Source organism: Oncorhynchus tshawytscha, linkage group LG18 (genome assembly GCF_018296145.1).
Source record: "Oncorhynchus tshawytscha isolate Ot180627B linkage group LG18, Otsh_v2.0, whole genome shotgun sequence".
Lineage (NCBI taxonomy): Eukaryota > Metazoa > Chordata > Actinopteri > Salmoniformes > Salmonidae > Oncorhynchus > Oncorhynchus tshawytscha.
This window is the reverse complement of record NC_056446.1, coordinates 23,314,339-23,342,260: the sequence shown is the minus strand read 5'-3', so window position 1 is coordinate 23,342,260 and position 27,922 is coordinate 23,314,339. Positions and strand designations below refer to the sequence as shown.

The 27,922-nt window shown below is 47.7% G+C and overlaps 1 protein-coding gene across 6 annotated transcripts in view; it reads right to left on the bottom strand.

Moving 5' to 3' along the window:
• Positions 1–27,922, bottom strand: part of syne1a (spectrin repeat containing, nuclear envelope 1a) — a 132,844-nt gene that overhangs the window by 94,072 nt on the left and 10,850 nt on the right. For 5 of the 6 annotated variants that reach the window (XM_042300843.1, XM_042300844.1, XM_042300845.1 and 2 more), the window contains exons 18-27: positions 26,513–26,649; positions 18,544–18,721; positions 16,097–16,279; positions 15,840–15,983; positions 12,647–12,802; positions 2,615–2,779; positions 2,014–2,186; positions 1,443–1,596; positions 1,120–1,263; positions 710–874 (exon numbers count right to left, since the gene is read on the bottom strand). In XM_042300843.1, coding sequence (XP_042156777.1) covers positions 710–874; positions 1,120–1,263; positions 1,443–1,596; positions 2,014–2,186; positions 2,615–2,779; positions 12,647–12,802; positions 15,840–15,983; positions 16,097–16,279; positions 18,544–18,721; positions 26,513–26,649 — 1,599 coding nt within the window. Of the gene's footprint in view, positions 1–709; positions 875–1,119; positions 1,264–1,442; positions 1,597–2,013; positions 2,187–2,614; positions 2,780–12,646; positions 12,803–15,839; positions 15,984–16,096; positions 16,280–18,543; positions 18,722–26,512; positions 26,650–27,123; positions 27,247–27,922 lie in introns of those variants that run through there. The other variant, XM_042300848.1, reaches the window with a different exon arrangement.

Here is a 27,922-nt window from a genome sequence, read left to right as displayed (position 1 = left end):
AGCCTATCGCTGAAGAGACCCAATGAAATCTGATCATTCTGGATCCTATTTTGACAGGTTGCACATCAAAATATCAATCATGCATTCTTTGGATATGTTATATGAAATAGCCTCCTTTTTGACTCATCGGCTACTATCTCTGGAAAGAAATCATCTAGAGCCCTGCCGATAACGGAAAGTAACTGTCCATTAAAACATTTGATTTTATCATAGTATTTATTGTTAACGAGCAAAATCGTTACATTTATCACAATATAACTTTGTGTCCCAACTCTAGCACCTCCCAAAAAGTATTTGTAGATGATTTATCGTTATTGCAAAAAATGTGACTATTTATCGCAATATGGATTTTTGTCCATATCGCCCAGCTCTATGATACAGTAACCAATATCAAGTTCAACATGATGCAGTATGTACAGTATCAATTATTATTCGGAACCTATCAGAAGCTCTCTGCTTTCACTATGTGTTTAGATCATTCTAAAACCAACATTACACAGCTGGTCAGTGCTACAGCTCTGCTATAGCTCCTCATTCAAAACCAACTGACACACTATCCGGGATCCTTGGGCCGTCCCTACCCCATTGAAGTTGAAATGTAAAATGGTTAAGGTAAGGGTTAAGGTTAGGGTTAGGTAAGGGTCCCAAGGATGCCGGAGAGCACTGACCCACACCAAACCAGGCATATAGTAGGCTGCACTGTACTGACCTGTATCTGCTGTAGTGTGTTCTCCAGGGTGTCCACATCCCCCTCTGGGTGGGACAGAGAGCCCAGGGTTCCCTGCTCCTGCTCCAGCCAGTCTTCAAACATGTGCAGCCCCCTCTGGTACTCCTGATGGGCCAGGACCAGATCCTTAGCCTTGTAGACTGCAGCCTGGAACACGACACAGGGAGATACCATGTAGAGATACCATGTAGAGATACCACATGACTGGGTTACCATTTCAAGTATTGGTTCCCAAACTCTTTGGCCTCTTAGGCCTTTTCAGTTATCTTGTGACCTACAAATAAAATAAAGCTACTTCATTAAGCCTTTAGCCAGTCCTGGGAAAGACTACCTTTAAGGACATGAAGGGAAACAGGACATGATGGAGACAGGAGTATGAAGGCTGTGGGTACCTTGGCCTTGTCTGTGATGGCGGTGTATCTCTCCTGTAGGCTGTGTACCTCCTGATGGGTAGTGTATTGTTCAGCCATGTTGGAGCCCTTGGTAGCGATGGTCTCTAATGGACTGCTGTGGCTCAGGACCTCCTCATAGAGAAGCTAAAACACATACAGTATCACATTAACCAGCTGTGGATACAGCATAAGAAGGTTATGATGGTGGATTGCTTTTAGTTATTTTCAGGAGTCAAAGCCCTTTATATTGTAAAGGTGTAGATTACCTCCATCCACCACCAATGTGAAAACACCCATCCATTACAATGAGTCCAGTACTGTACCTTGGTCTTTCCCAGGTTGGCGGTCTTGTCTCTCATCTCAGAGTACTGTCTGTCTGAGCAGCCCAGAGTGGTCTCCACGCGCTCCATCCACATGATAAACTGGCCCACGTCCTCCTGGTAGCTGGTCCACTGGGACAGGGCCCCCTCCAGCTGACTGGATCAGGAAACACACACATTCATTCTTCAGGGTTACTGACTGTTAGGGTCGTTCTACAAAAATGGTGGCTTTTTGACCAGCCAACTTTTAAAATGTCATTCTTTTTTATTTGTAGCTACTGATAGAGTCAGCTGCTCCTACAAAGTCAACAGACCAAATCAGCTGGGATAGACTCACTGGAGTGTCAACACAAATAACCTTGAGTGTATTATAATCTAATACTAATCTTATCGTCTGATAAATGGCAAATATTATTATTATTATTATTATCTAATACAATGAATGCCTATTTTTCTTTGTCAAATGATTGCCTGATAACATTGTCTTATTTCCTACCATTTAACCCTTTTGACCTCCTAGATTAAATTGATTGATTAAAGTCAAAATGGCTAACCGATGAATATGTCTCCTGACCTTTTACACTGGATGGAGGCAGACAGCAGAGAGTCCCAGGAGTCCTTAAGGTCCTGGATCTGTTTTCGGACCACGGGGACCCCCTCAGCAGAGGTGTTTCTCTGGACAGCCTCACCACGTGTCAGCAACATCTTCAGCTGGATCTCCCTCTCCTGACGGGCCGCCAACAGGGCCTGGGGAAACACAATCACAGATAAGATACAACCACAGACACAGTTTTACATACAGTTACAACCACACACACAGTTTTAAATCCAGTTACAACCACAGACACGGTTTTAGATACCGTTACAACCACAGACATACTTTGAAATATAGTTACAACCACAGAAACAATTTGAAATAGAGTTACAACCACAGCCACAATTTGAAATAGAGTTACAACCACAGACACAAACACAGACAAAGAGTAGTTGTTGTACACTAGACTTGAGAGCTTCAGAATGTTTACAAGAGGGGGGTAACCCCTGATACTACACATTTATAGGTTAGATATCGATTTGTAATCCCTTTTGAGAAATGCAACTTTTTCTCGATCTTTGGGCAAAACTATAGAGTCCCTAGATCTCTCTATTACATTATTCTAGTCTTCCATACCTACCTCCAGCTGTATCATCCTGTCCTCCAGTACAGTCTTGTCGGCGGTGGGGGAGAGGCAGGTGTTCAGGATCCTCTCAGCCTCAGACACCCAGTTCTGGAGCTCCGTCAGACCCTGGGAGAACAGACGGTGCTCCCCTACGATACGCTCTATCCTGGAGGCCTTGTCCTGGAGGAGACCAAGCAGAGCTACTTAAACAAGGTACACGGTATAGAGGTACATAGAAACGGTTTGAAGTGGTAGCATAGACCAAGGATAAAATAAGACCTTTCAAGGTTTTCCTTTCACTCAGGAAAATATGATATTTTCTGCAGAAAATATGCTGGTCTAGTGTTAATGCCGCAGCCTATTGCATACCATTCTACAGAGTTGGCACAGGTTCGAATCTGGTCCTTTGCCCTTTGACATAGGACTGGATCTTTCCCCACTGTCATCCTATCTGTCCAATAAAATCAAAACATGTTTTTATAAATCTGGCCATGGTTATGTTATGGACAAGAAAAGAATACAGGGGCAACCTTTTCTTTCCCGCTGAACATATCCACAGCGCTATAGCAACAAGCGGCTTTCTCAAGTGATTTTCTTCCTCCTGTTTCTATGTTACTGAGAGAAGACCTATAAATAGCCTAGCTCGCTAGATTGCTTCCGAAGGTCAGCCCAATACTAGCATAGCAGTATTTCCTATCTGGTATTTCAGTGAGCATGGTTATATGCACACAATTATACAATTATTGTGGATAGTCAGATTAATAGAATAGTTTGTTTAAAACGTTTACATGCAAGAAGAACAATTTCCCTAATAGTCATGTTTACATGGACACATCTGAAACTTCTGATAAAAGCAGAAAATCACCAATCAAAATAAAGGTTTTACCACTGTCATGGTTCCACCTGTCACCAGAGGGCGGCAGAGACCGTCCTAGAGACATTAACGACACTCAGGCGTGTCCTATTTACTCATGATTGATTTCCCTGTTAAAAGAGGTGTGGTTTCTGTTGTCCTTTGCAGAAGCTTGAATTATGTAACGTGTGCTTACGTTTCCTGAGTGAGTTTTCGGCTATCGTTTCTCCGTAAAGTATTATGTTATCCTTAACCACTGATTCCTCATCTGATCTCTTCTCTGCACCTGGGTCCAACCTCACCACGACACAGCAGGCTTCTGCCTAAACATGGACCCAGCAGAGATCATCCAGATCAAGAATGTTGTAACCCACAAAAGAGCACTGCTGGGGCGGTAGCAAGAACAACTCTCCCAAATATCAAAGATCCTCCAGGCACTTACCGACTCCCTCCAACCACAGTCCAACCTTAACCCAGGAGGAGCCAATGCCCAGGTCTCATTGCCCAGTGCTACAGGCGTCGCTGTAGTTCCTCCAGGGAATCTGCACCAGGAACCCAAGATCCCAGCCCCCAAGCGGAATGACGGCGACCTGTTTAACATCCGCCTAGGGGCTAGACAAGTGGCTGACTTCAAGTCCCTGATAACGCTGGAAATCAGGATCGACAACCGCCTTTGGGAACGTGTGAGACAGCACCTTTTTGACACCACCCCAGTATCTTGGTTTCCTGAGTACCCCAAGCCCCCCGAACCCAGCATTGAAGAGCCCATGCAGCTGAGACGCACACATCTGAGACCAAAGGAGTGTGACAGGCGCATGCGCAAAGGCTGCTGCCTCTACTGCGGAGGTCCCGGCTATCTCCGTGCTACATGCCCAGAGCTGACGGGAAACGCTGGTGCTCGCAAGGACAAGGGGAGACCCTGACGAGCTGTGCGGTTAACCCCAGGCTACCCAGTCAATGTCTGTCACTACCTGCAACCCTCCACTCGGACAACCGTCAGCACCAGATTCAAGCCTTCATGGACTACGCGGCTGCAGATAATTTAATTGATCAAGACTTTGCCATAGAATTACAAATCCCCTGCATGAAATGTCCCATCCCTCTGCAGATTCAAGCCCTCAATGGCCACCCCATTGACTCTAGCCAGGTGGAATATCAGACCAAGCCTATTCTACTGCAAGTTGGGGTGAATCACTCAGATACTCTTAGTTTTCTTTTGATCACAGCTCCCGAGAACCCCCTTATCCTAGTGTACCTCTGGCTAGCACTACATAACCCACTACTCTGCTGGTCCACAGGGACCTAATAGACTGGGGTAAGAACTGCCAGACTAAATGTCTAAGAGCCCCACCTAGAGCATTGCCGCGTCCCCCTGCATCCATTGAAGAACCAAGACTTCTCTGCTCTCCCTCCCGAATACTTCGACCTCCGGGAGGCCTTCAGTAAGAGGCAAGCCGCCACCCTCCCTCCTCATCGTCCATATGACTGCACCATAGAACTCCAATCCGGCTCCACCCCTCCCCAGGGCCGTCTTTACTCCCTCTCGATCCCTGAAGCTGCAGTCTTGGACAATTACATCCGGGAGTCGCTGGAGGCAGATTTAATTCGATCCTCAAAATCCCCAGCTGTTGCAGGGAGAGAGAGGATGGAGGTCTGCGTCCCTGCATTGTTTACCGAGGGCTGAACAGGATCACGATTATGCATCGTTACCCCCGATGTCTGCCGCCTTGGAGCTGGCCCAATCTGCCCAATTCTTCACCACTGGATCTTCTCAATGCTTACAATCTCCCTCCTTAGAGAGGGAGATTAATGGAAGACTGCCTTTAACACCCATAGTGGCCACCATGAGTATTTAGTCATGCCATTCTGATTATTGAACTCACCGGCAGTCTTCCAAGCATTTGTCAATGATACTCTCGTCGTTGTTTATCTCTCCTGTACGTCCGCAAAGTCCTTAGATGCCTCCTGCAGAGTCAACTACACATCAAGATTGAGAAGTGGGAGTTCCATGTATCCCAAGTCTCTTTCCTGGGCCACATGATCTCTACCGCCAGCATTAAAATGGACCCTGTTAAGGTTAGGGCGGTCACTGACTGGCCCCGTCCCGCCTCACTTAAACAAGTCCAGCGGGTCCTCGGGTTTGCCAATTTTTACAGGTGTTTTATACACAACTTTGGTGCGGTGGCAGCGCCTCTCACGGCCCTAACCCACTAGTCCCAGACCCGTTTTAGCTGGAGGGCATTCATGGAGCTCAAGGGACATTTCACCTCCGGACCCATCCTCGTTCATCCTGATCTTAATCGTCCCTTCATGGTAGAGATGGAAGCCTCGGACACCGGAGCAGGGCCTGTCCTTTCACAGCAGAATGAGGGGGACAGAGACTGCACCCATGTGCCTTCCTGTCCAAGCGGTTCTCGCCAGCGGAACTGGGAGCTCTTGGCAGTCAAGTTGGTCCTAGAGGGGTGGAGACACTGGTTGGAGGGGGCACCTCATCCTTTCGTGATCTGGACCGACCATAAGAACTTGGTATCCATTCAAGAAGCCAAGAGGTTGAACGCTCGCCAGGCTAGGTGGGCTCTGTTTTGGCTACACAATATGTAAATTAGCCCATGATGGACAGCCATCATTATGCACCAATAAGACGGGTGGTGTTCACTTGTTGACAGTCTCTTGGTCCAATGACCACCTACTGTATTGTTCTGAAACATAGCTAGCTAGATAGCCAATGAGTTGGACTTAATATGAGTATGTGATGGCCCTTTGTAGGACTAATGGCCATTGTCCTATGGCTGAGCGCAACACGATTCATTCTCCATTAAAATTCCACAGGACGCAGGGGAGATTATGTTATGCAGCGCTCGACTTCTTCTACAAAGTTTTCTCAAAACTAAAAAAGCACAACATGGCTACTAAGAGTATAAACGCTAAATTGAACTTCAAGTATACACATTTGGATGAGATTATTGCAGAAATTGACCGGGAGAGTGACACAAGGAGTCCTGCGCGCAAGAAAGATTAGAAGGAGAAGGTAACGTTACTTTTAGATCAGTAAGTCAACTATGTTTTTGCTTCTCATGCTAATCCAGTTGTTTAAATGGTTGTATTTTAATTAAAGATATTTGCCATTCATTTCTATAAACACTGCTCAAAAAATAAAGGGAACACTAAACAACACAATGTAACTCCAAGTCAATCACACTTCTGTGAAATCAAACTGTCCACTTAGGAAGCAACACTGATTGACAATAAATGTCACATGCTGTTGTGCAAATGGAATAGACAACAGGTGGAAATTATAGGCAATTAGCAAGACACCCCCAATAAAGGAGTGGATCTGCAGGTGGTGACCACAGACCACTTCTCAGTTCCTATGCTTCCTGGCTGATGTTTTGGTCACTTTTGAATGCTGGCGGTGCTTTCACTCTAGTGGTAGCATGAGACGGAGTCTACAACCCACACAAGTGGCTCAGGTAGTGCAGCTCATCCAGGATGGCACATCAATGCGAGCTGTGGCAAGAAGGTTTGCTGTGTCTGTCAGCGTAGTGTCCAGAGCATGGAGGCGCTACCAGGAGACAGGCCAGTACATCAGGAGACATGGAGGAGGCCGTAGGAGGGCAACAACCCAGCAGCAGGACCGCTACCTCCGCCTTTGTGCAAGGAGGAGCAGGAGGAGCACTGCCAGAGCCCTGCAAATTGACCTTCAGCAGGCCACAAATGTGCATGTGTCTGCTCAAACGGTCAGAAACAGACTCCATGAGGGTGGTATGAGGGCCCGACGTCCACTGGTGGGGGTTGTGCTTACAGCCCAACACCGTGCAGGACGTTTTTCATTTGCCAGAGAACACCAAGATTGGCAAATTCGCCACTGGCGCCCTGTGTTCTTCACAGATGAAAGCAGGTTCACACTGAGCACATGTGACAGACGTGACAGAGTCTGGAGACGCCGTGGAGAATGTTCTGCTGCCTGCAACATCCTCCAGCATGACCGGTTTGGCGGTGGGTCAGTCATGGTGTGGGGTGGCATTTCTTTGGGGGGCCGCACAGCCCTCCATGTGCTCGCCAGAGGTAGCCTGACTGCCATTAGGTACCGAGATGTGATCCTCAGACCCCTTGTGAGACCATATGCTGGTGCGGTTGGCCCTGAGTTCCTCCTAATGCAAGACAATGCTAGACCTCATGTGGCTGGAGGGTGTCAGCAGTTCCTGCAAGAGGGAGGCATTAATGCTATGGACTGGCCCGCCCGTTCCCCAGACCTGAATCCAATTGAGCACATCTGGGACATCATGTCTCGCTCCATCCACCAATGCCACGTTGCACCACAGACTGTCCAGGAGTGGGCGGACGCTTTAGTCCAGGTCTGGGAGGAGATCCCTCAGGAGACCATCCGCCACCTCATCAGGAGCATGCCCAGGCGTTGTAGGGAGGTCATACAGGCACGTGGAGGCCACACACTACTGAGCCTCATTTTGACTTGTTTTAAGGACATTACATCAAAGTTGGATCAGCCTGTAGTGTGGTTTTCCACTTTAATTTTGAGTGTGACTCCAAATCCAGACCGCCATGGGTTGATACATTTCCATTGATCATTTTTGTGTGATTTTGTTGTCAGCACATTCAACTATGTAAATAAAAAAGTATTTAATAAGAATATTTAATTCATTCAGATCTAGGATGTGTTATTTTAGTGTTCCCTTGATTTTTTGAGCAGTGTATATACATATATAGTTGACGTCGGAAGTTTACATCATTAAAACTAGTTTTTCAACTACTCCACAAATTTCTTGTTAACAAACTATAGTTTTGGCAAGTCGGTTAGGACATCTACTTTGTGCATGACAGAAGTCATTTTTCCAACAATTGTTTACAGACAGATTATTTCACTTATAATTCACTGTATCACAATTCCAGTGGGTCAGAAGTTAACATACACTAAATGTACTGTGCCTTTAAACAGCTTGGAAAATTCCAGAAAATGATGTCATGGCTTTAGAAGTTTCTGATAGGCTAATTGACATCATTTGAGTCAATTGGAGGTGTACCTGTGGATATATTTCGAGGCCTACCTTCAAACTCAGTGCCTCTTTGCTTGACATCATGGGAAAATCAAAATAAATCAGCCAAGACCTCAGAAAAACAATTGTAGGCCTCCCCAAGTCTGGTTCATCCTTGGGAGCAATTTCCAAATGCCTGAAGGTACCACGTTCATCTGTAGAAACAATCGTACGCAAGTATAAAGACCATGGGACCACGCAGCCATCATACCGCTCAGGAAGGAGACACGGTCTGTCTCCTAGAGATGAACGTACTTTGCTGCGAAAAGTGCAAATTAATCCCAGAACAACAGCAAAGGTCCCTGTGATGATGCTGGAGGAAACAGGTACAAAAGTATCTATATCCACAGTAAAACGAATCCTATATCGACATAACCTGAAAGGCCGCTCAGCAAGGAAGAAGCCACTGCTCCAAAACCGCCATAAAAAGCCAGACTACGGTTTGCAACTGCACATGGGGACAAAGATCCTATTTCTTGGAGAAATGTCCTCTGGTCTGATGAAACAAAAATAGAACTGTTTGACCATAATGACCATCGTTATGTTTGGAGGAAAAAGGGGGAGCTTGCAAGCTGAAGAACACCATCCCAACCGTGAAACACGGGGGTGGCAGCATCATGTTGTGGGGGTGCTTTGCTGCAGGTGGGACTGGTGCACTTCACAAAATAGATGGCATCATGAGGAAAGAAAATTATGTGGATATATTGAAGCAACATCTCAAGACATCAGTCAGGAAGTTAAAGCTTGGTCACAAATGGGTCTTCCAAATAGACAATGACTCCAAGCATAAGTTGTGGCAAAATGGCTTAAGGACAACAAAGTCAAGGTATTGGAGTGGCCATCACAAAGCCCTGACCTCAATCCTATAGAAAATTTGTGGGCAGAACTGAAAAAGTGTGTTCGCGCAAGGAGGCCAACAAACCTGACTCAGTTACACCAGCCCTGTCAGGAGGAACGGGTCAAAATTCACCCAACTTATTGTGGGAAGCTTGAGGAAGGCTACCTTGACACATTTGACCCAAGTTAAACAATTTAAAGGCAATGCTACCAAATACTAATTGAGTGTATGTAAACTTCTGACCCACTGGGAATGTGATGAAAGAAATAAAAACTGAAATAAATCATTCTCTCTACTATTATTCCGACATTTCACATTCTTAAAATAAGAGGTGATCCTAACTGACCTAAGACAGGGAATTTTTACTTTGATTAAATGTCAGGAATTGTGAGAAACTGAGTTTAAATGTATTTGGCTGTGTATGTAAACTTCCGACTTCAACTGTTTATTTATATACATATACTCAGCAAAAAAAGAAACGTCCCTTTTCAGGACCCTGTCTTTCAAAGAGAATTAACTTCACAGATTTTCATTGTAAAGGGTTTAAACACAGTTTCCCATGCTTGTTCAATGATACATAAACAATTAATGAACATGTACCTGTGGAACGGTCGTTAAGACACTGACAGCTTACAGACAGTAGGGAATTAAGGTCACAGTTATGAAAACGTAGGACACTAAAGAGGCCTTTCTACTGACTCTGAAAAACACCAAAAGAAACATGTCCATGGTCCCTGCTCATCTGCGTGAACGTGCATTAGGCATGCTGCAAAGAGGCATGAGGACTGCAGATGTGGCCAGGGCAATAAATTGCAATGTCCGTACAGTGAGACGCCTAAGACAGCGCTACACGGAGACAGGACAGACAGCTGATAGTCCTCGCAGTGGCAGACCACGTGTAACAACACCTGCACAGGATCGGTACATCCGAACATCGGCAGGACAGGTACAGGATGGCAACAACAACTGCCCGAGTTACACCAGGAACGCACAATCCCTCCATCAGTGCTCAGACTGTCCGCAATAGGCTGAGAGGCTAGACTGAGGGCTTGTAGGCCATTTGTAAGGCAGGTCCTCACCAGACAACACTGGCAATAACGTTGCCTATGGGCACAAACCCATCGTCTCTGGACCAGACAGGACTGGCAAAAAGTGCTCTTCACTGACGAGTCGCGGTTTTGTCTCACCAGGGGCGATGGTCGGATTCGCGTTTATCGTCGAAGGAATGAGCGTTACACCGAGGCCTGTACTCTGGAGCGGGATCGATTTGGAGGTGGATGGTCTGGGGCTGTGTGTCACAGCATCATCAGACTAAGCTTGTTGTCATTGCAGGCAATCTCAACGCTGTGCATTACAGGGAAGACATCCTCCTCCCTCATGTGGTACCCTTCCTGCAGGCTCATCCTGACATGACCCTCCAGCATGACAATGCCACCAGCCATATTGCTCGTTCTGTGAGTGATTTCCTGCAAGACAGAAATGTCAGTGTTCTGCCATGGCCAGCGACGAGCCCGGATCTCAATCCCATTGAACACGTCTGGGACCTGTTGGATTGGAGGGTGAGTGCTAGGGCCATTCCCACCAGAACTGTCCGGGAACTTGCAGGTGCCTTGGTGGAAGAGTGGGGTAACATCTCACAGCAAGAATCTGGTGCAGTCCATTAGGAGGAGATGCACTGCAGTACTTAATGCAGCTGGTGGCCACACCAGATACTGACTGTTACTTTTGATTTTGAACCCCCTTTGTTCAGGAACACATTATTCCATGTCTGTGGAACTTGTTCAGTTTATGTCTCAGTTCTTGAATCTTGTTATGTTCATACAAACATTTACACATGTTAAGTTTGCTGAAAATAAACACAGTTGACAGTGAGAGGACATTTCATTTTTTGCTGAGTTTATAATATATAGATCTGAGGAATACAATGTATTAGTATAGCCTGTGTATGTTATGTTGGCTATGACATGCTGTGGCTATGGTTTTTGAGTCTTATAGCCTATTGGTCCACATATTTCATTATAGTGATTATGTTACCCATACTCTATAATATATATATGTTTATAGATATGTGTTGTGTATTTGATGTATTGATTAAGTAATAGTAAACTTGGGTTCTAACAGATGCATTTTTTATCCTCAATAGTGGTAGAGACTCCTCCATTCCCCACTCATTCAAATGTACGACCTGTATCCTCCTGTCTGACCCCTTTGCTGTCTCTGGCTCCACACCCACCCCCGCCCGGCCATCTAGAGGTGTGAAGGTTAGTACCTTTTATACATTTGGGCTCGAGGGACACCTGGGAGACTTGATACAAAATATTATGTTGATCTCTCATTCTTGAATGTATGAGTCTGAAACTTTGCACACACACTGCTGGCCTCTTGTGGACAACATCAAAATCACACCCAGCTTCCTATGTCAATGTATGGCCTTGTTCAGCAATTCCAAGATGATGCAACAAAAATAAAAAATATACAACGTTTTTTTGTTTGTTTAATATGTTACCAGATCTAATGTGTTATATTCTCCTACATTAATTTCACATCGCCACAAACTTTAAAGTGTTTCCTTTTAAATAGTATCAAGAACATGCATATCCCTGCTTCAGGTCCTGAGCTATGTCATTTTAGGCGGAAATTGAGATGAAGGGTCCAATCCATAAGCAGATCAAATACACCACTGGAATGCCTATTAAGCTGCTTACAAATCCTAATCATTCTAAATATTGCTCAGAAAACCAGGTGTTTCAATTGGCATATTTACTTACTTTGATTTTGACTTTACGCAAATTAAGATGAGCAGAGTAAGATGTTTGCATGACTATTTCCATACTCGGCTTACTGTCATAATCAGTTTAATATCGAATTACTAGTGTGTATGTATGTACTCTGTATATTTAAGCAGTTCTTCGGGGATGTAGGCTCTAGGGAGACATCATCATGCTTTGCAGGCTCTCATAAGTTGTTGATGGAATGTGCTGACACATATAATGTAGTAGTGATTTTTTTTGCTGAAAGTAGCAGATTCACACTTGATTCATGTATTGCCGTGTTGTGTTCAGTCATTTGCAAATACATGACACAGCACCATACATGAAAATAGCAAGAGACAGATAGAAAAAACTGCAGAGTAACCACTATGCTTTGACATACAGTACACACATCCCAACAACAGGTTTGACTTGGAGCAGAGCATGCATAAAACAGGGAACACTTCCAAGCCATTGCCAGACCTACCCCAGCCAGGGGTAACAGAGAGGGGTGACAGAAGGGGTAACAGGAGGTAGGTGGGGGTCTAGTATTACCTTGGTCAGGTTGCTGAGGGCTAGGTACTGTGCAGACAGCTGGGACACACGGTGGACGAAGCCCTTCCCTGCAGCCTGGCCCTCCCAGAGCCGGTGGGCCCTCTCCCTCAGTTTGCCCAGCTCAGCCTCACGACATGACAGCTCCTCCAACACACGCTGGGGGGTGGGGACCGGAGGACCACAGGAGTCCGGGGAGGTAGAAGGAAAGGGTATGGTGGTTGAGGGTTGGGGCGGTAGACGTTTGGGGTAGAGGGAAGGGGGAAAAAGTAGGGAGGATTTGTTGGTTGAGGTTGGGGTAGGAGGCATGGAGGGATTGGGGTACACCAGGGGCCCACAGGGTAGGGGTAGGAAGGGGGACACATGCCACATCACAGAGACAGAGAAACATTAACATACATGGATAAGACAAGGGGAAAACCACAACATCTTAAATAGCATCCACAACATCTCTTGATGTTCTTTTTTAAAAAGCCCATGGTTCGTCAGGTACAGTGCCTTGCGAAAGTATTCGGCCCCCTTGAACTTTGCAACCTTTTGCCACATTTCAGGCTTCAAACATAAAGATATAAAACTGTATTTTTTTGTGAAGAATCAACAACAAGTGGGACACAATCATGAAGTGGAACGACATTTATTGGATATTTCAAACTTTTTTAACAAATCAAAAACTGAAAAATTGGGCGCGCAAAATTATTCAGCCCCTTTACTTTCAGTGCAGCAAACGCTCTCCAGAAGTTTAGTGAGGATCTCTGAATGATCCAATGTTGACCTAAATGACTAATGATGATAAATACAATCCACCTGTGTGTAATCAAGTCTCCGTATAAATGCACCTGCACTGTGATAGTCTCAGAGGTCTGTTAAAAGTGCAGAGAGCATCATGAAGAACAAGGAACACACCAGGCGGGTCCGAGATACTGTTGTGAAGAAGTTTAAAGCCGGATTTGGATACAAAAAGATTTCCCAAGCTTTAAACATCCCAAGGAGCACTGTGCAAGCGATAATATTGAAATGGAAGGAGTATCAGACCACTGCAAATCTACCAAGACCTGGCCGTCCCTCTAAACTTTCAGCTCATACAAGGAGAAGACTGATCAGAGATGCAGCCAAGAGGCCCATGATCACTCTGGATGAACTGCAGAGATCTATACAGCTGAGGTGGGAGACTCTGTCCATAGGACAACAATCAGTCGTATATTGCACAAATCTGGCCTTTATGGAAGAGTGGCAAGAAGAAAGCCATTTCTTAAAGATATCCATAAAAAGTGTTGTTTAAAGTTTGCCACAAGCCACCTGGGAGACACACCAAACATGTGGAAGAAGGTGCTCTGGTCAGATGAAACCAAAATTGAACTTTTTGGCAACAATGCAAAACGTTATGTTTGGCGTAAAAGCAACACAGCTCATCACCCTGAACACACCATCCCCACTGTCAAACATGGTGGTGGCAGCATCATGGTTTGGGCATGCTTTTCTTCAGCAGGGACAGGGAAGATGGTTAAAATTGATGGGAAGATGGATGGAGCCAAATACAGGACCATTCTGGAAGAAAACCTGATGGAGTCTACAAAAGACCTGAGACTGGGACGGAGATTTGTCTTCCAACAAGACAATGATCCAAAACATAAAGCAAAATCTACAATGGAATGGTTCAAAAATAAACATATCCAGGTGTTAGAATGGCCAAGCCAAAGTCCAGACCTGAATCCAATCGAGAATCTGTGGAAAGAACTGAAAACTGCTGTTCACAAATGCTCTCCATCCAACCTCACTGAGCTCGAGCTGTTTTGCAAGGAGGAATGGGAAAAAATGTCAGTCTTTCGATGTGCAAAACTGATAGAGACATACCCCAAGTGACTTACAACTGTAATCGCAGCAAAAGGTGGCGCTACAAAGTATTAACTTAAGGGGGCTGAATAATTTTGCACGCCCAATTTTTCAGTTTTTGATTTGTTAAAAAAGTTTGAAATATCCAATAAATGTTCCACTTCATGATTGTGTCCCACTTGTTGTTGATTCTTCACAAAAAAATACAGTTTTATATATTTATGTTTGAAGCCTGAAATGTGGCAAAAGGTCGCAAAGTTCAAGGGGGCCGAATACTTTCGCAAGGCACTGTACAACAGAACATAACAGGGGGAGAGGAGTCAAGGCTGAAGGATGCTGAGAGAAGGGGAAAGTATGATAGAGGGAGGGGGTATTGGTAGCGTAGGGATCAGACAAACAGATTGTATTGTATTGTACAGTAGAGCTTCGGGGAGATGTTATTGACAAAAGGCAGGCGAGAAACAAAAGCGCTACAACAGGCGACAGATTAAATACAGAAATAGCAACAACAATAAGGGGCAGAGCGTTCAGATTCGCTGGATATTTATTATTTCCTTTGTCAGGTTCATCTTTCCTACTGTCTCTCTTTTTTTTTGTCTGGGCGAGCCGTGGCTAGGGCCGTTATCGTATCCTGAAAAGGGCTTTTTAGCCACGCAGAATAAAAAGGAAATTAATTAGATTTTGGATTTATCCTCAGACTATTGTGTCAAAATGCTGCTCTAATCTCATCCAGCGGTGGTTGACAAATGTAATTATAGGTCCCAGTATGCTCTAAATTGATTTCAGACTTACTTAAGGGACATAATGTATCTTAGGTATAACTACATCCATCTTCTCTCCCGACTGAATCCAGTCAGTTATTTCACTAAATAAACTGTACTGACAGAAAGCATGAGCTTAGAAAACAAAAAAGACAGAGTTCAATAACACACAATGAACTGAACTGAGTCCATAAAGAAATAAACCAGACTAGGTGTACGCTGTTCTATTGGGTTTTATGTAACTGGCCACCATTGTTGTGTGCTATTAGTTTTGGTACCCGTCTGTAAGTTAGGGGAAGGGAGGCACTAGGTGGTTCTGAGGACTGGCAGGAAGAGGTGTTTGATGTTGAGCGTGGAGGTAAGGAGTCATGGTAGCAGTACTACATAGAGTAACAAAGACTATTTTGTCCACTTAGTAAGGGTCCCTAACATGCATGCTACAACCCATTATGCCCCTCTGAGAAGGGTACCTACTATCTAAAGATTGTATTACAAGTTTCATATTAAACATCCCATGGCTTTCCAATACAATGTGACCCACTCCCCAAAAATGGACTGTAACTGTGTGGTCAATTTGGCAGAACCAGGAAGGGGTAGGGGTGTACCTGTAACTTGCTAAGCTCCTGTCTCTTGGCAGGGAGGTCATGTAGTCGAGCGCTGCTCTCCTGTACTATGACCTCAGTGCTGTTCAGCCAATCCTGGAGCGGCTCAGTGCTGACCTCAAAGTCTCTCATCTGAGACTGCAGGTTCTGACAACGTCACATTTATAGATACAGTCAGTCATCTGTCAATAACACACACACGCACACACACACACACACACACACACACACACACACACACACACACACACACTATTCACCTTTAGCGCAGTCTCTCTCATCTGAAGGTTGGTCATGAGGCTCTTCCAGTCGTCTCTGGCGTTAGCCACCTTGGCCTTGACCCCCTCCTCTCTGTCTTTAGGCACGACAGCCATGAGCAGCTCTCCACTGGTCCCCACTGCACTCAGTCTGGCCTGGCCATGCTCCCTGTCATTCAGAAACTCCTACAGACACAAAGAGAGCAAGAGAAGGAGAGAAAAGGGGGAGTTAGAATTTAAAATGAATAATTACAATGGATAGAAGGTGCTTATCATCTAACTGCATCATCATCAATACACCCACTAATTAGGTGGAACAATGTACTGTAATAAAACACTGGTTAATGCGCAGAGCACAGAAACTACTAGCTAGTCAACATAAATGTTCTAATTATTCATTTTTTATTGGCAACAGAAATAGGGGGCGGGGTCAGACCCAGGGAGGTGATCACAGATGAGAGGACTCAGTGAGTCTGAAAGGCGTGGGTTTGACGCGACCTCCCACCCCCTCCCCCCTCCCCCTCCCTCCCGTTAGCCGTTCTCCTCAGCTAGTAGCCCCCCTGCCCCTCAGCAGCACCTCCTCCCTAAGAGCTGAGCCGGTGACAGCGACACAGCAGGGACCGCTCCACCATCTGTGCAGTTAGCACATCACACACACTTCAGCCACAGCACACTCCCACACACACACACACACACACACACACACACACACACACACACACACACACACACACACACACACGCACACACACACGCACACACACACACACACACATGCACACACATGCTTTCTCTCCTCTCACTCTCTCTAATTTTCTATTTTTGCTTGTCTCTCTCTCTCTCTCCCTCATATCTCCCCTCTCACTCACACTTCATCTCTGTGTTTCTCTCTCCCTGCCAATGTAATGGTATAGCACCAATTAAGCATGACACAATGCAGTGTTGGCGTCTACCCCCTCTACCCCCTCACACTGGCCCTCCTAGAGGTCAGCCATGTGGAAACATTGTTCCACATTCCCCACCAAGTCAATAATAAATAATACATGACTGATCCCATATTCCTTTCAACATCCCCTTTACAGCCCCTTTCACCCACAGACCTCTGGAAATAGAACCCAACATCTCTAGAAAACCCTCTACCATCCCCTCTCACCCACAGCTCTAGAAATACACCCTCTACCATCTACCATCTCTTACCCAGAGCTCTAGAAATATATCCTCTACCATCCCCTCTCACCCACAGCTCTAGAAATACACCCTCTACCATCTACCATCTCTTACCCAGAGCTCTAGAAATATATCCTCTACCATCCCCTCTCACCCACAGCTCTAGAAATACACCCTCTACCATCTACCATCTCTTACCCAGAGCTCTAGAAATATATCCTCTACCATCCCCTCTCACCCACAGCTCTAGAAATACACCCTCTACCATCTACCATCTCTTACCCAGAGCTCTAGAAATATATCCTCTACCATCCCCTCTCACCCAGAGCTCTAGAAATATATCCTCTACATCCCCTCTTACCCAGAGCTCTAAAAATATATCCTCTACCATCCCCTCTCACCCAGAGCTCTAGAAATATATCCTCTACCATCCCCTCTCACCCAGAGCTCTAGAAATATATCCTCTACATCCCCTCTCACCCAGAGCTCTAGAAATATATCCTCTACCATCCCCTCTTACCCAGAGCTCTAAATATAAATCCTCTACTATCCCCTCTTACCCAGAGCTCTAAATATAAATCCTCTACTATCCCCTCTTACCCAGAGCTCTGGAAATACACATCCAGAAAGTTTACATGTACTCCAGGACAAGAAAAACATAAATGCTAAATATTTTCCTCCAACATTCCCAAATTCCTTGCAATGTGCCCTTTCTCAGCCTGGGAGAACTGGTCTTCCACTGTGTATTCCTTGATCTTTGTTGTGTTACTGTCTCACCTGCAGATAGTTGAGGTCTGTGAGTTAATTACCTGACAGGAGTGGTGTTATATAGCCTGATGGACAAGGCCCTTTCTCTGACTCACTGACTGGCACCTAGGGACCTCTAAAGAGCCTGTCACACTGTCATGCCTGACAGCTTCAGAGACATCAAGAGAGAGGGGGTAGCGAGAGAAATAAAGAGAGAAATAAAGAGAGGGATATATATTAGGATAGATAGATAGATAGAGAGAGAGAGAGAGAGAGAGAGAGGCCTGCTGTGAAGCTTTCACTCAAGCCCCTTGGCCCTGAGCCCAGCTCCAGCACCTCCATCCCACACCAGACCCAGCCCCTCAGCCAAGCCTGCCAGAGGACACTCTACAGCGGGCAAACTGAGGGGGGACACCCCCCTGACCACTCACTATGGAAGTATGAGATTCTGTATTTTGCTAATTATGTATTCTGATAAAGGTAATTGACTGTATATTAGAAGTAATTAAAGGTCCGTAAAGGATGAAACATCTCACCTGTATCCTCAGTAGGCCAGTGGAGGCCTCAGTGACACTCTGGGGGATGTCAAAACACTTGGCCGTGCTGATCTTAACGTTGACCAGCCACTGTTGGAAGTCCCTGAGGGCTGCTCTGAACCTCTGCTCCAGCAGACGCTCCTTATTCTGGCACTCTCTGGATGCACGCAGACTCAGACTGAAGGAGAGAGAGAGAGATGGATGGATAGATGGAGAGATAGAGAGATGGATGGATAGATGGAGAGATAGAAAGATGGATAGATGGAGAGATAGAGGGAGAATCACAAGGTTGCCATAATATACCTAACAACAATGAACAGAAGGGAAAGTGACAACAAAGCTATAGGTTTCCTTACATCCTGTATATAACATACGTAGCATACGTAGATATGATCATGTTTGTAATGATGAAGGGAGACAGAGGGAGAAGGATGGGCAGATGGAGAGACAGAGGGAGAAGGATGGGCAGATGGAGAGATAGAGGGAGAAGGATGGGCAGATGAGAGACAGAGGGAAAGATGGGCAGATGGTGGGACAGAGGGAGAAGGATGGGCAGATGGAGAGATAGAGGGAGAAGGAATGGGCAGATGGAGAGACAGAGGGAGAAGGATGGGAAGATGAGAGACAGAGGGAGAAGGATGGGCAGATGGTGCGACAGAGGGAGAAGGATGGGCAGATGGAGAGATAGAGGGAGAAGGATGGGCAGATGGAAAGACTGAGGGAGAAGGATGGGCAGATGGAAAGACTGAGGGAGAATGATGGGCAGATGGAGAGACAGAGGGAGAAGGATGGGCAGATGAAGAGACAGAGGGAGAAGGATGGGCAGATGGAGGGACAGAGGGAGAAGGATGGGCAGATGGAGAGACTGAGGGAGAAGGATGGGCAGATGGAGTGACAGAGGGAGAAGGATGGGCCGATGGAGAGATAGAGGGAGAAGGATGGGCAGATGGAAAGACTGAGGGAGAAAGATGGGCAGATGGAAAGACTGAGGGAGAAGGATGGGCAGATGGAGAGACAGAGGGAGAAGAATGGTCAGATGGAGAGACAGAGGGAGAAGGATGGGCAGATGGAGAGACAGAGGGAGAAGGATGGGCAGATGGAGAGACAGAGGGAGAAGGATGGGCAGATGGAGAGAGATAGAGGGAGAAGGATGGGCAGATGGAGAGACAGAGGGAGAAGGAGAAGCAGATGGAGAGATAGAGGGAGAAGGATGGGCAGATGGAGAGACAGAGGGAGAAGGATGGGCAGATAAAGAGACAGAGGGAGAAGGATGGGCAGATGGAGGGACAGAGGGAGAAGGATGGGCAGATGGAGAGATAGAGGGAGAAGGATGGGCAGATGGAGAGATAGAGGGAGAAGGATGGGCAGATGAGAGACAGAGGGAGAAGGATGGGCAGATGGTGGAACAGAGGGAGAAGGATGGGCAGATGGAGAGACAGAGGGAGAAGGATGGGCAGATGGAGAGATAGAGGGAGAAGGATGGGCAGATGGAAAGACGGAGGGAGAAGGATGGGCAGATGGAAAGACTGAGGGAGAAGAATGGGCAGATGGAGAGACAGAGGGAGAAGAATGGGCAGATGGAGAGACAGAGGGATAAGGATGGGCAGATGGAAAGACAGAGGGAGAAGGATGGGCAGATGGAGATACAGAGGGAGAAGGATAAGCAGATGGAGAGACAGAGGGAGAAGGAGAAGCAGATGGAGGGACAGAGGGAGAAGGATGGGCAGATGGAGAGACAGAGGGAGAAGGGTGGGCAGATGGAGAGACAGAGGGAGAAGGATGGGCAGATGGAGAGACAGAGGGAGAAGGATGGGCAGACGGAGAGACAGAGGGAGAAGGATGGGCAGATGGAGAGACAGAGGGAGAAGGATGGGCAGATGGAGAGACAGAGGGAGAAGGATGGGCAGATGAGAGACAGAGGGAGAAGGATGGGCAGATGGTGGGACAGAGGGAGAAGGATGGGCAGATGGAGAGACAGAGGGAGATGGATGGGCAGATGGAGAGATAGAGGGAGAAGGATGGGCAGATGGAAAGACTGAGGGAGAAGGATAGGCAGATGGAAAGACTGAGGGAGAAGAATGGGCAGATGGAGAGACAGAGGGAGAAGAATGGGCAGATGGAGAGACAGAGGGAGATGGAGAGACAGAGGGAGAAGGATGGGCAGATGGAGAGACAGAGGGAGAAGGATGGACAGATGGAGAGATAGAGAGAGAAGGATGGGCAGATGGTGGGACAGAGGGAGAAGAATGGGCAGATGGAAAGACAGAGGGAGAAGGATGGGCAGATGGAAAGACTGAGGGAGAAGGATGGGCAGATGGAGAGACAGAGGGAGAAGGATGGGCAGATGGAGAGATAGAGGGAGAAGGATGGGCTGATGGAGAGACAGAGGGAGAAGGATGGGCAGATGGAGAGACAGAGGGAGAAGGATGGACAGATGGAGAGATAGAGAGAGAAGGATGGGCAGATGGTGGGACAGAGGGAGAAGAATGGGCAGATGGAAAGACAGAGGGAGAAGGATGGGCAGATGGAAAGACTGAGGGAGAAGGATGGGCAGATGGAGAGACAGAGGCAGAAGGATGGGCAGATGGAGAGATAGAGGGAGAAGGATGGGCTGATGGAGAGACAGAGGGAGAAGGATGGGCAGATGGAGAGATAGAGGGAGAAGGATGGGCAGATGAGAGACAGAGGGAGAAGGATGGGCAGATGGTGGGACAGAGGGAGAAGGATGGGCAGATGGAGAGACAGAGGGAGAAGGATGGGCAGATGGAGAGATAGAGGGAGAAGGATGGGCAGATGGAGAGAGACAGAGGGAGAAGGATAAGCAGATGGAGAGACAGAGGGAGAAGGAGAAGCAGATGGAGAGACAGAGGGAGAAGGATGGGCAGATGGAGAGACAGAGGGAGAAGGATGGGCAGATGGAGAGACATAGGGAGAAGGATGGGCAGATGGAGAGATAGAGGGAGAAGGATGGGCAGATGGAGAGACAGAGGGAGAAGGATGGGCAGATGGAGAGACAGAGGGAGAAGGATGGGCAGATGGAGAGATAGAGGGAGAAGGATGGGCAGATGAGAGACAGAGGGAGAAGGATGGGCAGATGGTGGGACAGAGGGAGAAGGATGGGCAGATGGAGAGACAGAGGGAGAAGGATGGGCAGATGGAGAGATAGAGGGAGAAGGATGGGCAGATGGAAAGACTGAGGGAGAAGGATGGGCAGATGGAAAGACTGAGGGAGAAGAATGGGCAGATGGAGAGACAGAGGGAGAAGAATGGGCAGATGGAGAGACAGAGGGAGAAGGATGGGCAGATGGAGAGACAGAGGGAGAAGGATGGGCAGATGGAGAGACAGAGGGAGAAGGATGGACAGATGGAGAGATAGAGAGAGAAGGATGGGCAGATGGAGAGATAGAGGGAGAAGGATGGGCAGATGGAGAGAGACAGAGGGAGAAGGATAAGCAGATGGAGAGACAGAGGGAGAAGGATGGGCAGATGGAAAGACTGAGGGAGAAGGATGGACAGATGGAGAGATAGAGAGAGAAGGATGGGCAGATGGTGGGACAGAGGGAGAAGAATGGGCAGATGGAAAGACAGAGGGAGAAGGATGGGCAGATGGAAAGACTGAGGGAGAAGGATGGGCAGATGGAGAGACAGAGGGAGAAGGATGGGCTGATGGAGAGACAGAGGGAGAAGGATGGGCAGATGGAGAGATAGAGGGAGAAGGATGGGCTGATGGAGAGACAGAGGGAGAAGGATGGGCAGATGGAGAGATAGAGGGAGAAGGATGGGCAGATGAGAGACAGAGGGAGAAGGATGGGCAGATGGTGGGACAGAGGGAGAAGGATGGGCAGATGGAGAGACAGAGGGAGAAGGATGGGCAGATGGAGAGATAGAGGGAGAAGGATGGGCAGATGGAGAGAGACAGAGGGAGAAGGATAAGCAGATGGAGAGACAGAGGGAGAAGGAGAAGCAGATGGAGAGACAGAGGGAGAAGGATGGGCAGATGGAGAGACAGAGGGAGAAGGATGGGCAGATGGAGAGACATAGGGAGAAGGATGGGCAGATGGAGAGATAGAGGGAGAAGGATGGGCAGATGGAGAGACAGAGGGAGAAGGATGGGCAGATGGAGATACAGAGGGAGAAGGATGGGCAGATGGAGAGATAGAGGGAGAAGGATGGGCAGATGAGAGACAGAGGGAGAAGGATGGGCAGATGGTGGGACAGAGGGAGAAGGATGGGCAGATGGAGAGACAGAGGGAGAAGGATGGGCAGATGGAGAGATATAGGGAGAAGGATGGGCAGATGGAAAGACTGAGGGAGAAGGATGGGCAGATGGAAAGACTGAGGGAGAAGAATGGGCAGATGGAGAGACAGAGGGAGAAGAATGGGCAGATGGAGAGACAGAGGGAGAAGGATGGGCAGATGGAGAGACAGAGGGAGAAGGATGGGCAGATGGAGAGACAGAGGGAGAAGGATGGACAGATGGAGAGATAGAGAGAGAAGGATGGGCAGATGGAGAGATAGAGGGAGAAGAATGGGCAGATGGAAAGACAGAGGGAGAAGGATGGGCAGATGAGAGACAGAGGGAGAAGGATGGGCAGATGGAGAGACAGAGGGAGAAGGATGGGCAGATGGAGAGACAGAGGGAGAAGGATGGGCAGATGGAGAGATAGAGGGAGAAGGATGGGCAGATGGAGTGACAGAGGGAGAAGGATGGGCAGATGGAGAGACAGAGGGAGAAGGATGGGCAGATGGAAAGACAGAGGAAGAAGGATGGGCAGATGGAGAGATAGAGGGAGAAGGAGAAGCAGATAAAGAGACAGAGGGAGAAGGATGGGCAGATAGAGAGACAGAGGGAGAAGGATGGGCAGATGGAGAGACAGAGGGAGAAGGATGGGCAGATGGAGAGATAGAGGGAGAAGGATGGGCAGATGGAGAGATAGAGGGAGAAGGATGGGCAGATGAGAGACAGAGGGAGAAGGATGGGCAGATGGTGGGACAGAGGGAGAAGGATGGGCAGATGGAGAGACAGAGGGAGAAGGATGGGCAGATGGAGAGATAGAGGGAGAAGGATGGGCAGATGAAAAGACTGAGGGAGAAGGATGGGCAGATGGAAAGACTGAGGGAGAAGGATGGGCAGATGGAGAGACAGAGGTAGAAGAATGGGCAGATGGAGAGACAGAGGGAGAAGGATGGGCAGATGGAGAGACAGAGGGAGAAGGATGGACAGATGGAGAGACAGAGGGAGAAGGATGGGCAGATGGAGAGATAGAGGGAGAAGGATGGGCAGATGGAGAGACAGAGGGAGAAGGATGGGCAGATGGAGAGACAGAGGGAGAAGGATGGGCAGATGGAAAGACTGAGGGAGAAGGATGGGCAGATGGAGAGACAGAGGGAGAAGGATGGGCAGATGGAGAGATAGAGGGAGAAGAATGGGCAGATGGAAAGACTGAGGGAGAAGGATGGGCAGATGGAAAGACAGAGGGAGAAGAATGGGCAGATGGAGAGACAGAGGGAGAAGGATGGGCAGATGGAGAGACAGAGGGAGAAGGTGGGCAGATGGAGAGACAGAGGGAGAAGGATGGGCAGATGGAGAGAGATAGAGGGAGAAGGATGGGCAGATGGAGAGACAGAGGGAGAAGTAGAAGCAGATGGAGAGATAGAGGGAGAAGGATAAGCAGATGGAGCGACAGAGGGAGAAGGAGAAGCAGATGGAGAGACAGAGGGAGAAGGATGGGCAGATGGAGAGACAGAGGGAGAAGGATGGGCAGATAAAGAGACAGAGGGAGAAGGATGGGCAGATGGAGAGACAGAGGGAGAAGGATGGGCAGATGGAGAGACAGAGGGAGAAGGATGGGCAGATGGAGAGATAGAGGGAGAAGGATGGGCAGATGGAGAGACAGAGGGATAATGATGGGCAGATGGAGAGACAGAGGGATAATGATGGGCAGATGGAAAGACAGAGGGAGAAGGATGGGCAGATGGAGAGACAGAGGGAGAAGGATGGGCAGATGGAAAGACAGAGGAAGAAGGATGGGCAGATGGAGAGATAGAGGGAGAAGGAGAAGCAGATAAAGAGACAGAGGGAGAAGGATGGGCAGATAGAGAGACAGAGGGAGAAGGATGGGCAGATGGAGAGACAGAGGGAGAAGGATGGGCAGATGGAGAGATAGAGGGAGAAGGATGGGCAGATGGAGAGACAGAGGGAGAAGGATAAGCAGATGGAGAGACAGAGGGAGAAGGATGGGCAGATGGAGAGACAGAGGGAGTAGGATGGGCAGATGGAGAGAACAGAGGGAGAAGGATGGGCAGATGGAGAGACAGAGGGAGAAGGATGGGCAGATGGAGAGACAGAGGGAGTAGGATGGGCAGATGGAGAGACAGAGGGAGAAGGATGGGCAGATGGAGAGACAGAGGGAGAAGGATGGGCAGATGGAAAGACAGAGGGAGTAGGATGGGCAGATGGAGAGAACAGAGGGAGAAGGATGGGTAGATGGAGGAATGGAGACGTGGTTGAAGTGGAAGGTATGACTTGGGAGGGGCGGTGGGGGCTGAGAGAGCATGTGTGGGGGTTGAGAGAGCATGTGTGGGGGTTAGGGTTCAGAGGAGGAGGAAGAAGAAGGGAGTACAGATAGGTTGGTGTAGAGTTACCATACATAAAGGGGATGAAGGGGAGGCCAGAGGGTGACAATGTGTTAGGTAGAGAAAGAGGGATGGAGATGGATGCAAGGAGAATATTGATGAATGAACGAGACAGGATCAGATAGAGAGGGCAGCGTGTGAAGGAAAGGGGGAGACATGGAGGACGAGAGGGATGAGAGGAGATAGAGAACAAGGTGAGAAGACATATGTTTCAATCACAGGTACTGTCCAAGGGAGGGGGGCGGGCGTGAGAAACTGACAACAAGGCGCACACACACACACACACACACCCTTGAGTGTTAATGGTGCTTGAGGCTAGAGGGGGCCTTCACAGTGGGAATGAACATGTGTGTAGGAAGCACTTTTAACTGCTGTGACAGACGAAATTTGAAGAGGAACAGAGGAGAGCAAAGGAGGAGGGCTGCCCTCTCCCTTGCTCTCTCTCTCCATCCACAACACCTAATGCAAACAGCACAGATGCTGAGTCTGTGGAAGCTTCGCCTTCAACCCAGAGAAAGGGTTGTCCTTATGACAAGTTCACCTCACCTACCTCTGAATAGACTTGACTCAAGGGTCATCCAGCCATAAACGATCTCTTTGTTTTAGTGATGACCCGGACAGATATTGTTCTGTGTTACATACATTCAAGTCTAAGGCATTACATTCAGGTAAACAAGCTAAGGCATATAGAACAAACGGAAGTCGTATGTAAATACAAGTGAATTAATTCATCATGTTATTGGAATTCCTAAAGTCTTGTTTTTTCTCTGAACAGCACCACGTGACATGTTTACCAACAAGAGGTAAACGGGTGCAGGCATACATACGGACCCAATGACAGGCAGTTACACATCCGTCAATATACACAAGCAATGTATCTGCATGTAACTAAGACAGCATGAATTAGCTTTGCTTTCCTCCGACAGCACAGTTTAGTCTGGCATGAAATGAAACCGGGAAACAACAGCAAAACAAAAACACAGAGAGAGGTGGAGAGGAAAGGAGGATGGAGGTCTCCTAGCAACCGGTGCCTCTGTCTCGCTTGTCCCTTGTTCCCTGTCACCTTTAACCCGTTACAACACACACACATTACTGTACTGCTGGAGGCTTCAGTTTAGACACCATTATACACTGACACATGATAACATACACACACGCACACAGGGTTTCTGTGTTGTAGATATGTGGTAGTAGAGTAGTGGCCTGAGGGCACACTTAATGTGTTGTGAAATCTGTTGTGAAATATATTGTATTTTGCTGGACCCAAGGAAGAGTAGCTGCTGCCTTGGTTTAGGGATAATACATAAATACAAGTACACACACACACACCTACCTGTTGTGTTGTTTGATGAGAGCAGTGACCCTGTCTGAGTGGGGTCCCAGGTCTCTGGAGTAGCGGACCAGGTCATTGAGTTGAGCCTTCAGCCTGTCTGCCATGGGCTCAGCACTCAGCAAGCCCTCCAGTGTCTCCTGAAAACATACAGACCCAGAGAGAGAACACCAAGCTCAGCTCAGCTCCGTGTGTTCTGTGTGTCAGAGTGTGTCAAGGCCAGGCAGATCTGCGGAGGGTCGGATCTGCATAACCCTAGTCACCACACACACACACACACACACACACACTTCCATTCACTCCCTAGTGTGCTCCTTCTCAGTCCTCAGGCACTGTTGGTACAATAGCATTTCTGTTCTTCAGGGAGCATGGCCGTTGCAGGCAGGAAGGAGCCTGGATAAAGCTCTCCTCTCCCGCTCTCCTCGACATGCCTCACATTCTGCACTCACACAGTCATGATTATTTCACTCCTCCCATAAAAATATGAAAATGCCTCGCTCTCTCGCTCCTCCACTGAACACTCCCCTCCTCCCTCCCTGCCTCTTTTCCTTCTCTCTCTCTCTCTCTCTCTCTCTCTCTCTCGCTCTCTTCACACACTCTCAAGTTCTACTCACATTGCTTAGACTCCCAGTTCTCTCTCCTTTTCGCCCTGGATTCTGCCTCTGTCCCTCCCTCTCTCCTCCCCGCGCCTGTGCGCTCTCACTTTCTCAATCTAAACTCGTTGCTCTGTCCTCCCCTCGCCTCCTTATTGATCTAGTTCTCACTCTCTCTCTTTGCCTGTTACTCCCTCGCTTTCTAGCCTCCCTAATTCTCCCTGCTCCCTCACTTCACTGTTTTTCTCTTTCACGCTCCCTCTCTCCCTCCTCCCTCTCTCCCCCCTCCCTCCTCCCTCTCCCCCCGGTGGAATTCAGCTGTCAGCTCGTGCAGATGCAGGAGAGCTCACACAAACTGATAACATAAACAAGGCTGGATACAGGAAACAGGGAAGAGGAGGAGAGGGAGGACTTCTCCTTCTCTTCCAAAACAGCCCCCAAATCAAGATTGTCAAAGAAATGACAAAAGAGACAATGGGAGAAAATCAAGGCGACTAACATTCCAATGCTAAGCCACAGAGTCCTTGACATAACAGAGAGAAAACTCTAAACATCCTGTGCTTGTTGTAAATCACAGGACAGGGAAGGGGGAAGTAGGAAACACATCCACAGAAACACACTGGGACTAGACTGAGTCCCTCGGCAGCAGGAAAACACATTACTGTACTGCTGGAGACTTCAGTTTAGACACGTTTATATACAGAGAATGACCGAGAGAGAGAGAGAATACAAATGTCAGAGAGAATACAGAAAACAGAGAGAAAAATGGAGAAAGAGAAGGGAGGGGGTGAGTGGGGCGCTGGAGAAATTAAGACATGTG